This window comes from Callithrix jacchus, chromosome X (genome assembly GCF_049354715.1).
Source record: "Callithrix jacchus isolate 240 chromosome X, calJac240_pri, whole genome shotgun sequence".
NCBI lineage: Eukaryota > Metazoa > Chordata > Mammalia > Primates > Cebidae > Callithrix > Callithrix jacchus.
Window position 1 is genome coordinate 133,017,410 of NC_133524.1, and position 12,391 is coordinate 133,029,800.

Here is a 12,391-nt window from a genome sequence, read left to right on the forward strand (position 1 = left end):
TCTCCAACAGGCCCATAAGATTTATGAAAAGGTGCCTGGCTTCATTAGTTATCCCATTAGTCATCAGAAAATATTGGTAAATTCGACAACATTAAAATCAGAAGGCAGGGCGTTCAAGCCTGCAATCCCAGCACTTTGGGAGGCTGAGGCGGGTGGATTGCTTGAGTCCAGGAGTTCAAGATCAGCCTGGGTAACATGGTAAAACCCCGTTTCTACAAACAAATTAAAAAATTAAAAATTAGCTGAGTGTGGTGGTATGCACCTGTAGTCCCAGTTACTTGGAAGGCTGAGGTGGGAGGATCGCTTGAGCTTGGGAGGTGGAGGTTGCAGTGAGTCGAGATTGTATCACTGTGCCCCTGTCTGGGTGACAGAGCAAGATTCTATCTCAAAAAAAAAAAAAAAAAAAAAAAGGAAAGAAAAAATCAGAAGCTTCTATCCAGTGGAGGTCAACATTAAGAAAGATAAGCTGGCCGGGCGTGGTGGCACACACCTGTAATCCCAGCACTTTGCGAGGCTGAGGTGGGTGGATCACCTGAGGTCAGGAGTTTGAGACCAGTCTGGCCAACACGGTGAAACTCTGTCTCTACTAATAATACAAAAATAGCTGGGCATGGTGGCACACTGTAATCCCAGCTACTGGGGAGGCTGAGGCAGGATAATTGCTTGAAACCAGGAGGCGAAGGTTGCAGTGAGCTGAGACTGTGCCACTGCACTCCAGCCTAGGGGACAGAGCAGGGCTCTGTCTCAGAAAAGAAAAAAAAAAGAGAAATAATCAGCCTCTGAGGTGATGGATATGCTAATTATCCTGATTTGATCATTATACATTATAGCCAGGAAAAAAAAAGAAAGAAAAGATAAGCTGTAAACTGGGAGAAGACATCTACAATACATAACCAAAAAAAAGGCAGTATCTCAAATATTTAAAGAACTACAAATGAGACAAATCAAGCCAAAAGTTTTGGGCAAAAGATCAAAACAAGCCTTTCACACAAAAGAAAACATGAGAGCTAACTAAAGATATGAAAACATGGTCAACCTTGTTAATTATCAGGGAAATGGAAATGTAACACTTTATTTCATTAGCACCAGATTGGCAAAAATGAAAAGCATGGCAATAATGTGAAACAAGAGGCATTCTTATACACTGCTGGTATGAGTATGGAGATTACCTTGGAGGCATTCACATCTGTCTGTCCCATCCACTTAATAATTTCTTCTATTCTCTGTTTAAAGGAAAATAAAAATTCAAACATAAAAACACATTAGAAACCGAACACTTGTTCTAAAGGAGTTGATTATCCCCATTTCACAGAGGTAAACAATGGCAGTGATTGCTCCAAAACCACAAATATTACCAACAGAAGGCTTGTGGTGGCAGTTATGTTCCCTATCCCAATCCCAGTTTTAGCGGTACAATGCCTGGAATGATGACCGCTGGATTTGTTATAACACAAATATCCAAATGACAACATCTAACTCCTAATTTTGTATATGCAGGAATTCATTACTTAGACTAAGCATATTGAAAACCAATTAGAGCTTTTAACATAATTTTAGTCTTAACATAATTATAGTCTTTAGTCTTCAGTTGATTCCTGAAGCCAATGTTAATGAAAATAATACACCTCAATGATGCCACACTGTTAGAGACTGTGTTAATGAAGAGAGAAGACAGGAGGTAGAAGAGTAATATATTCTAGGGAATGACAGAATTCTCTCTCCTGTGCATACTTCTTTCCCTGCAGTGAGGAGACTTGCAGCTCCCTGGCCCCCTCGAGGTGACCAATCTACTACCAGAGAAGCCTTGCAGTACCTGCAGGACCACGGCTGCCAGATAAGCTCACATGTGGTCCTACCTTACAAATAGCCTGCGCCTCGGCCTCTCAGAGAGGCCCACAGTTTCTGCTTTTTCCCATGTAGTTGCTGCAATTTCCAGCAAGTTTGGAAGAAATTCTTAACTTCCACCAACCCCTACCACGACTGGAGTCACTCTGCTCAGAGGAGTTTTGTTACCAGAGGTTTGATATAGTGAGGCATCACTATAACAACCACCAAGGGTCCATGATGGGGAGGCATGATTAGTAAGAGGAGAGCCTTCTATGTAGGAGAGGTCAGATCCTTGGAAAAGGAAGAGAACAGAGTGGGGAAACCACCAGGGGCTAGCATACACCAGATGTGTGATTTTGAAAAATGTGCTGCTATCAGGTGCCCAATATTGTTTTAAACCCAAAATCAAGTCCCCCTAAACAGAGAGTGAGTACCTTTTTCCTTCCTAGGTGTTCTTTTAAATTTTGTAACATAATTCTGTCGACTTCTTTCTTGTATTTGTTGTCTTCCTCTTGAGCTTTTATTTTGGTGTCCCATTCCTAGGAATTTTATATAAAAGTATCATTTAATCTCAAGACACCTGAGTGACATCAGAGAACGCTAGTTTAAAAACTTCAACAGTAAAATGTTATCTAGTGTAACAAAATAATGTAACCTTTTGGATGAAGGTTCCTATATATAAGATATTTGTGGATTGTCAATTTTCAAAGCACTAATTAGAATGCACAAAGCTAGGCTAAACATTATCTTAAGGATTCAGGACCACAGGGTTACATTTATAAGCACCATACCACCCTATTTCAAAGTATTTACATGACTGTGGAGCTGTCCATTAACACAGTAACAGAAGCCAACAACCTGACATTTCTCAAAAGCACTGAGAGGATTATTGAAGGCACTTTGCTAAAAAAAGCAGGCATAAACAGTCATATATAAAACATTTGACCAACGCTGGTGAATGACACACTAAAAACCAGGAATATGAATTGGGCTATGATAATAATTCAAACTGAATACAGTCTGAGCTCAGTTTGGGCCTTTATTTACCCAATGATTGACTTTAGATAGATGAGACATTCTTATTGGTTAATGATTTTAAACTTGTAAAAGTATTTATGGTTTATCTTATCTGTTACAGGGACATTGTAAGGTCCAGTTGGTGGAGTTGTATGTGGTACCACAGAATGAAAGATGGGGGAAACCAATGTAGAATGTTGAATCTGTTTAAGCAATTTGGATTTCAAATTAAGAACCACTAATCCACAATTTCCTGTTTTCTGCTAATTTCAGTAGGAAAACATTCTGTGGTTTTCTGAGAGTGGCTGACAATGACCTGCAGTGGTACTGGCTAATAGAGACTGTAACATAAAAATGCAGCCAGAGTCCAGGTACAGTGGCTCATGCCTGTTATCCCAGCACTGGGAAGCCAAAGTGGAGAGATCATCTGAGGTCAGGAGTTCAAAACCAGCTGGGACAACATGGTGAAACTCCGTCTCTACCAAAAATACAAAAAGGAGCCGAGCGTGGTGGCGAATGCCTGTAATCCAGCTACTCAGGAGGCTGAGGCAGGAGAATCACTTGAACCCAGAAGGTAGAGATTGCAGTGAGCCGAGATCATGCCATTGCACTCCAGCCTGGGTGACAAGAGTGAAACTCTGTCTCAAAAAATAAAAATAAAATAAAATAAAGCAGCCAGAGAATCTGCTCATGTCTTGTCAGAGACAGATATTTTTGCTTTGGGTTCCAACTGATGTAATCTGGTTCTCATCCCCTGATAAAAGTGTCAAGCCAGCAAACCTGAAGTGGTGTTTCCTGGTCTTCCTGATCCGGCCAGCCCTTCTTCTCTTCAGTCTCCTTTTGTTGTTGCCCATCTTCGGGTTTCAAGAACTCTTCTGCTTCCAATAACTCAGCTTCTTTCTTTTCCACATCTTTTGATTTCTTAACGGCCCTGAGAGTATTGAAATAATTCTTAGTATTTGTCTTGATTGCTACCATACTCAGCTTGCAGTCCTATGTGAGCTTTTATCGTGAAACTTCCTGTGTATAGTAATACAATTTATATTTACACCATAGTCACTACATCTTCTGTGTTCTTACTATATAGGAATCACACAGTTCCACCCCTTTTTAAAAGAGAAAAACCAGTCCTTAGGAGCAGAAAAATATTTCAATCAAGTAATAGATTAATTTGCTTGTTAAAAAACTTAACTGTCTTTGAGATGTGACATCCCCCAAAAGGCCTTATTTATACATGCTCACACCCAATCTCTCGTGGGGATTGTAGAGATAACTTAGAGGAGAGTCTGCTGGTTCCCTAGTATTCAGCATTTTCAAAGGCTACATTAGCTCTGTTTATATGAAGTGAGTAATAATACTCTTCAGGCTATAGTTTTTTGCTATTCATAATACTTCTTTTTCCCAAGCCCATATAAGCATATGGAAAATATGTGATAATTTCAAATAACACTAAATACTTAAAAGCAAAGTCAGTAGTGTTGTTATTCCCTGCAGTCAGTGGACAGAGGTTTACATTATAAGGCCTCACATGAAATAGGCCTCAAGATGGAGGAGCAAGAAACCTTTGCTAGAATTTGAAAGCACACTACTGTACATGAGATTTGCTGCGCACTAAGGGAATCCTAGCAATGACTCACCGGTCTGACGAGATACAGGTGTCAGAAAGATCCCTGGAAAACACCCAAAGTAAAACAGGAGTAAGTATAATTTTCAGGTTTAAAATCCTGAGGTTAAAAGTCAATTTAAAAAAAGAAAAGGGCTGACACTAGTGAACACAAAGAAAAATATTCTTATATACCACTCTGGTGTTGAGAGATCAAATCCTGAATGTGAGTTTGATCTCTGTGCATCCTCCTACCACACCTTAATGGCACGTGATGTATGGAGGCCAAAAAGGACTGTGCCATTTATCTACACACAACAGTCCTTAGCCATTTACAAGGGCTTGAAATGCTTCCTATACAAGCAATGAGGCACTTCTGATCCTCACTGAAGAAAGTCAGTTGCTCCTTGAGAATTCATAACTTGAGGGTTAAATTTTGATTTTCAAAAATGTGGGCCCCACTCAAGATTTATAGTATAAGAAGGAAGACTTCGTGCTGACCTTGGCTGCATCTCTTCCTCTAGTTCTTCTTCTTCCTCTCTTGATCCTAGTCGACGAGCAATGCGACGACGTAGCCTGGCAAAAAGTTTTTCTATCTCGTCATTCATACACCGTACAGTATTCTTCTTATCAGACTCTAGTTTAAATAAATATGTGCAACAGTTAGTTTAGGGAGCTAGTCATCTCTCAGTCCAACAAAGAAGTACAACACAATCCAAAACATTAAAAAACAAAACAGGTGTATAGTCCAAAATGTATAAATCACAAGCAAACTATAGGTGCTTGCTTAACAGATTTCGCTCAAACTGTACCTCAACAAAAGCAGTAGCATTTTGTTTCTTTTTAACACCTGCTTGTTCCAAAATGAAACAATGTACTTATACTTTCGTTTTAGCTGTTCTGAAATAACTGAATCAACCGACCTCACAGGAAAAGAGTAAGAAATACTGGGCGGAGCTAGGTGGCTCATGCCTGTAATCCCAGCACTTTGGGAGGCTGAGGCGGGTGGATCACGAGGTCAGGAGATCGAGACCATCCTGGTCAACATGGTGAAACCCTGTCTCTACTAAAAATACAAAAAATTAGCTGGGCATGGTGGCGTGTGCCTGTAATCCCAGCTACTCAGGAGGCTGAGGCAGGAGAATTCCCTGAACCCAGGAGGCGGAGGTTGCAGTGAGCTGAGATAGCACCATTGCACTCCAGCCTGGGTAACAAGAGCGAAACTCCGTCTCAAAAAAAAAAAAAGAATAAGAAATACTGAACACAGAGGAAGACAAGCTATGCTCAATCCAAATGAAGGGTACGTGTATCTCAAATAAGCAAAAATACATCTGGCATACGTTTTGAGATTTGTGCATCATTTTTACTATATAATTACTATTTAGCTAAACCTTGATAATAGTGTATATATGTGGTTGATCATAGAGTAGCTAACAGTAGATAATAAAACCAAGACTATCAGTAAAATAAGGTGAGTACATGGAGGCATATTATAATACTTTGGTCTACATAACTAATTTATTTTAAATAAATCACACATGAAAATGAGAAGACACATCAGGAATGAATAATCTATAATTAAATGATTGTTTCTGTTACAAAAAATTCACTGTGGAGCTCCCTAAAAAAAAAAACAAAATTTCCCAGTGTGTTTTTGAAATTAAGTAATGTCCATGGGTATTAACAATGCATGTGATGGGCATATATAGCAATATAGCACTTTCAGGAATACTACACAAATCAAGGGAAACCACATTATGGCCTATATATAGAAAGGAACCTAAATCCTGGGAGAGACCTGCTCATCCACGAGTGGATATGCTCTCTCCAAGAACCATCACTTTCAGAGCTAGAAGGGACCTTAGCAATCACCTAGACCAAACCTCTCACCTGATCTGTGCTTTTTTTTTTGATATAGGGTCTCGCTCTCTCATCCAGACTGGACTGTAGAGGCACCATCACGGCTCACTGCAGCCTCCACCTCGTGGTCTCAGCGATCCTCCCACCTTAGCCTTCTTACTAGCTGGGACTACAGCTGTATACCACCTAAAGCTAGGTAGTTATGGTATAATATGGCTTATTCTTATCCTTAACCGCCTAAGAGAATATACAGCCTATCCTTTCCACATCAGGCTAATATTTGTATTTTTTTGTAGAAAAGGGAATCTCTCTTCTATGTTGCCTGGGCTGGTCTCGAACTCCTGGGCTCAAGCAATCCTCTCACCTCAGCCTCCCAAAATGCTGGTATTACAGGTGTTAGTTACCATGCCTGGCCAGACCTATGCTTTTAAAAGCAGTTCCAAAAATGGTTTCTCAAAACAAAGGGGTGAGAAGAAAGCTTTGGTAAGGACAAGCAAACAGAGAATATACATTCCAATGTAACAGAGATTGGTTAGACTCTCTTTCTCTATAAGGAAAATAATTCCCTAAAGTTCTCTCAATTGGGGAATAAAATGAAGTGAAACTTTCCCAGAATACAGTAAGATTTTCTGTGTTGCTAAGATAAACTTAGCGACAGAACTTACTTGACTCTTTCTTATTTTTATCAGCGCTTGATTCACTCTGCACAAATTGGTCCCACTGAAGAGGCATTTTACAGGGAAGGGAAGGGTCTGCTGATTGTTTTGACTGTTTCGGCAGAGGTGATGAAAGCTGGTTCTTTTGGATTTGACTCCTGAGAAAAAGTAATACATGTTTGCTAATTAATTTTTGGTGTACAATTGTATAAAATATGAGATGATATTATGAGACGATATTATAATCTTGGAATTTTTCTGAAAAGTAAATCCTTTTTTTTTTTTTTGAGATGGAGTTTCGCTCTTGTTACCCAGGCTGGAGTGCAATGGCGCGATCTCGGCTCACCACAACCTCCACCTCCTGGGTTCAGGCAATTCTCCTGCCTCAGCCTCCTGAGTAGCTGGGATTACAGGCACGCGCCACCATGCCCAGCTAATTTTTTGCATTTTTAGTAGAGACGGGGTTTCACCATGTTGACCAGGATGGTCTCGATCTCTTGACCTCGTGATCCACCCGCCTCAGCCTCCCAAAGTGATGGGATTACAGGCTTGAGCCACTGCGCCCGGCCCAGTAAATCCCTTTTTACAGGCTTTTCCCCTTTACATTTGTGTTACCATGCACACTCTATTATTTCACTCATCAGACATTAACATGAAATTTGTTCTGGTAAAATACCTATCAGGAACAGTTGCAAATAAGCTGCTTACTTAGAACTGACAGGAGATGGTGGAGCACAAACATTTTCAGGAGAAAACGACGATGTATAACATTCACCGTATGATGATAGATGTTTCTTAGGAACACGGTCTAAGGCCTGTAGGTCCGTTTCTGATTTCTGAACAGATAAACACAGTAAGATACGTTACTAGCAATTCTCTTACTGCAGCTGGCTTTTTTTTTTTTTTAAACAGAAAAACATTCTGAATAAAACACAATTAGAATTCTTTAAACTCCAATTTTCTTTTAGAGCATGAGAAGCAGGACAGCGGTATTTTCTTCTGGACTAACAATTTATATTACACAATTCGAGGAGATCACAGAAGTAATAGGTTTAAAAGACATATTATGCTTCAAAACCTAACTCTATTTCCAAATCCTAACTCAGGGTTTAAAACATTTCTTGAAAAACATTTCTTCAGAGTTTAGAAACAGAGTTCACATAAACTTACATTTTCTCCCTTCTAATAAAGACTCACTAATATTTCAGCTTTGGGGGAAAAGTGGTCCAATGAACATCAGAGAGTTTAAATTCTTAGTTTAAGTGAGTTAGCCTATTTTATTAACTATATTGCAAAATACTATAAATAATATGCTGGTTATGTTGTAAAACCTGACCTACTGTGAAGTATACAATAAAATGTACATATTTTAATAGAAAACCTGTCAATAACAGACACTTGACAAACCCTTAGAGCATCTCTCACTTTTGCCTTGTGAGAGGCTTCCAAGCTTGCTTCAAGGGATGCCTTGGGGGCGCTTCTACACTCGACTCTGGGGACGCTTTCACCACTGCCTCCGTGTTCTCTTTGGATGATGCTTTCACATTTTCCTTGGGGGCTGCTCCTGCACACACCTTGGGAGGTGCTTCCAGGCTCCCCTCTGGGGGTGCTTCCGGGCTCACCTCGAGAGATGCTTCTATGCTTACCTTGGGAACTGTTCTCAGGTGCACCTTCGAGGCTGCTTCTATGCTCAACTTGGAGGATGTGTCCGTGCTCCACTCAGAATCAGTTGTGCTCATGACAGATGACACGTCCCCACTCACCACAGGGGATAAGTCTATGCTCTTCTCACGGATTGTGTCCATGTAAAAGTTAAACTTGGGGATTGCCTCTATTTTTCTGTTGGAAATTATTTTGATATTCCCTGGGGAGGGTGCATCCATACTCTTGGGAGGTGTCTTGGGAGGTGCCTCTACTTCTTCTGAGGGAACTTCTACTTTAGTTTGAGGAGGTATTTTTGCTGCCGATATGCGAAACATAAAAGCTCTCAATTCATCACTAGTACATTTACGCAGTGGCATAGTGACATACTGCGTTACATACTTGGGGCCGCCTGTAAGTGAATGAGGACAGATAATTAAATTCCCTAAGCTAGAAATTTGACAAGATAAGGACACACCACATATACAGTATAAGAACAGGAACAGAGAAAAGAGATTGTTTATTAGGACATCACGGGGATTACACACAACACAGGAAATTTTAGTGAATTGGATGACACAGGAAAGAACCATCACAAAGTCAGTGCTTCAGAAGCAACATGAACAACAGTCATTGTAAAGGCAATAGCCTGTTACAGATGAAAATAAGATGCTTCTCCAGTGTTGGTGTTTGCAGTAAGTTGTTTCTATTTTAATCATACTATATTTCAGAATAATTTTCACAAAAAATTACAAGATCTTCAACCCTTTCTAAAAGTAATCGAAACATCTTCACCAGGGCTAGAGATCTTACCATTATAGGTGATTATGTAAGACACTCCATAGTTTATTGTTTTAGAATAGAAGGTAAGAAAGAGCATTTTCTCACCCATACTAACAACTGTAATGAGACATTAATCAGAGTGAATTGGATCTCCAAGGTCCCTTCCACCTTTAACAATCTAATTTTATTTTTCCTATGAAGAGGACAAAAATGATCATATTGGTGCCAGGTAAGATGGAAGAAAGTCGTTAATGCCAATGTTTGGAACCAGGCAACCTCATCACCACAGGTGGGAGTATAGATTTGTATATCTTCCCTGGGGGGGGCCATTAAAAGTACATACTGCTTGTTCTAGCAATTCTACTTCTAGGTTTAATCTTAGGAAAAGAAATTACATAAATACATAAAAATGTATGCATAAAGTTGCTAATTACTATACTGTTTATAATATTGAAACAATTGCAAATAGCATCCAAATGCTCCAAAGGAAATGTGGACTATATTAAGGCAGTCACTAAGAGTAATAACATGCAATATTTTGGACATAAAAGATGGCTTCTATTGAGTTTAAATAAAAGAAGGTTATTTCATTTTGTGAAAAAAATGCAAAGAAAAATATTAACTTGCCAGTGAGCACACTGGGATAATGGGGGATTCGATTAAAAAATTCTTCTCCATGAAACATTTATTGCTTATATAATTAATTAATTATTATTATTTTTTTTAGATGGAGTCTCGCTGTATCACCCAGGCTGGAGTGCAGTGGCGTGATCTTGGTTTATTGCAACCTCCACCTCCCAGGTTCAAGCAATTTTCCTGCCTCAGCCACCCAAGTAGCTGGGATTACAGGCCTGCGCCACCACACTCGATGAATTTTGTGCTTTTAGTAGGGATGGGGTTTCACCATGTTGACTGGGCTGGTCTTGAACTCCTGACCTCAGGTGATCTACCTGCCTTGGTCTCCCAAAGTGCTGGGATTACAGGCGTGAGACACCACATCTGGCCTAATTACACTTTTAAAAACGTATTTGGAGGTGGCTTTCTTAAGACCTGGTAAATTAAATTTTAAAAAAAGACCTGGTTAAATTTATCTGCCACCTCATCATTATGTACGGGTGGCAAATTTTCACATAATCTTATAAAATTATTAAAATAGACCAAATTACGAAAGATTGACTACCTATGAATAAAACTTTTAGCTATATTAAATGTTATCTTTTAGTCCGTCATTTTTAGTGGAGAAAGCATTTTATTTACACATCTACACATGCCTAAACAGTCACATTAGCACCAACAGTTTGATCTACAGAAAACATAGTATAACTGGATTTTTATTAGCTATAAACATGTAAGACAAAATATTGAGGTTTTTTTGGATGGTGGTAATAGAAATATCTCACCATAGATTGGTGGGGGAGACTGGCAGAAAATAACCTGACATACATATAACTAGGCATAAAAAAGTCAGGAATTAGAGCAAAAATGATAAGGGTGCACTACAAGAAAGTCTGTGATAGCATTTAGATTCATTTTACTAATCATATGAATACTGAGAAAAAGCAAAGAGAGTGGGATATATACTAGAAAGGAAAAAGTGGAAGGGGAAAAAAAGAGAAAAACGTCATAGGAACAGTGCGTTAGCACTTTCCATTATTGGGGCAGGGGGTGTCTTGCTATCCAAAGGCAAGTCCAATACTATATGTAAACCATAAATGAGAAAATGAGAAAGTCCACACAACCCTGAAGATGTTTTATGTTAAGAACAATCTTAGGTCTCTGGTTAAAAGCTGAAGGGTGGGTCTATGCTATTTTTCCACATTTTAGGGAAAAAAGGAGGGTAGAGTAGGAAACTTTCTCCCTTGACAGTGAAGTTTTTCTATACTTTAAAAACCCCTACAGCTTTAAAATTTAACAACCACCTCCAGAGTTAACAATCTCATCCTACAAATTACCTATTCTCCAGATAACTGCCCTATCTATCATGTTAGAAGTCAAACAATAAATATGCAACATCAAACGCTGGGTCAAATCACTAATCTTGTAATTACTGATTCAAGCTATTTTGGTGTCTAAATACAACAAATTCAGTAATGAAGCCTGCTTTGAAATGCAAATACTAACACCTCTCCAGGTGTTAGCATCAGGCTTTCCACAATATGCCTGTTATCCGGACTATCTTTTTCAGGGCTGGATAATGAAGCAGTACTTCTGCTTTTGGCTAATGACACTTTTGTTGGGCTGAGCAGAAAACTGATCAAATTATTCTCTTGAGAACTGATATATGAGCAATGAGCTATATAATGCAAACAAATTCAAAGGATTCCATTGCAAGGAAGAGCAATGCAAACTGCTCTCAATAGCAACTTTCCCAGCAACACAAAACATACCAGGATTGAACACTGGCATCTGACTGGACTGCTCTTTCAAGGAAGAGATTCCCAAAATAAAAGGAGAAAGGCCACAGCATACATACCAAAATAACTCTAAGGAAGGAGTATAGGTAACAATTCAAACACAGCCATTCCCCACGGTATGAAGTGTATACAGGAACTCACACTTGGGAAAAAAAAGTTGCACATGGTAAAACAACTTTTACAAGGATTCCTACAGATGGACATCACTGAAAATCATAACGGTCAAGTCCACTGCCAAGGGCTCCAAGAAAGTGAGTAAACTCTTTCATTAACAGTAAATTTTGTTGTAAATATCTTGCGCCAATAAATCTTCATGTTCATAAAGATCCCTGTGTCAATGACATTTGTTCTAACAGAATTTGACCTGAATCAATTAAGTGGAGAGTTTTGGTATGAAACAAAAAGCAACAAATACACGTGAAAGGAAAATGCTAGAGAAAGGTTTTACTTTATGGCCAGTGCAGTGGCTCACACCTGTAATCCCAGGACTTTTTGGGAGGCCGAGGCAGACAAATCACCTGAGGTCAGGAGTTCAAGACCACCCTGGCCAACATGGCAAAACTCCGTCTCTACTAAAAACACAAAAATTA

At 39.3% G+C, this 12,391-nt stretch overlaps 1 protein-coding gene across 11 annotated transcripts in view; it reads right to left on the reverse strand.

The window, feature by feature from the left end:
• Positions 1-12,391, reverse strand: part of MAP7D3 (MAP7 domain containing 3) — a 33,316-nt gene that overhangs the window by 5,356 nt on the left and 15,569 nt on the right. For 9 of the 11 annotated variants that reach the window (XR_013531773.1, XM_078364118.1, XM_078364115.1 and 6 more), the window contains 8 exons: positions 8,610-9,016; positions 7,672-7,799; positions 6,973-7,121; positions 4,949-5,084; positions 4,482-4,514; positions 3,625-3,775; positions 2,262-2,366; positions 1,170-1,223 (listed from right to left, as the gene is read on the reverse strand). Coding sequence is in view for 10 of the 11 variants with exons in the window: in XM_078364118.1 (XP_078220244.1) it covers positions 1,170-1,223; positions 2,262-2,366; positions 3,625-3,775; positions 4,482-4,514; positions 4,949-5,084; positions 6,973-7,121; positions 7,672-7,799; positions 8,610-9,016 (1,163 nt within the window). In the remaining variant the exon portion in view is untranslated. The remainder of the gene's footprint in view (positions 1-1,169; positions 1,224-2,261; positions 2,367-3,624; positions 3,776-4,481; positions 4,515-4,948; positions 5,085-6,972; positions 7,122-7,671; positions 7,800-8,609; positions 9,017-12,391) is intronic. The other 2 variants (XM_078364114.1, XM_008989965.5) reach the window with 1 other exon arrangement.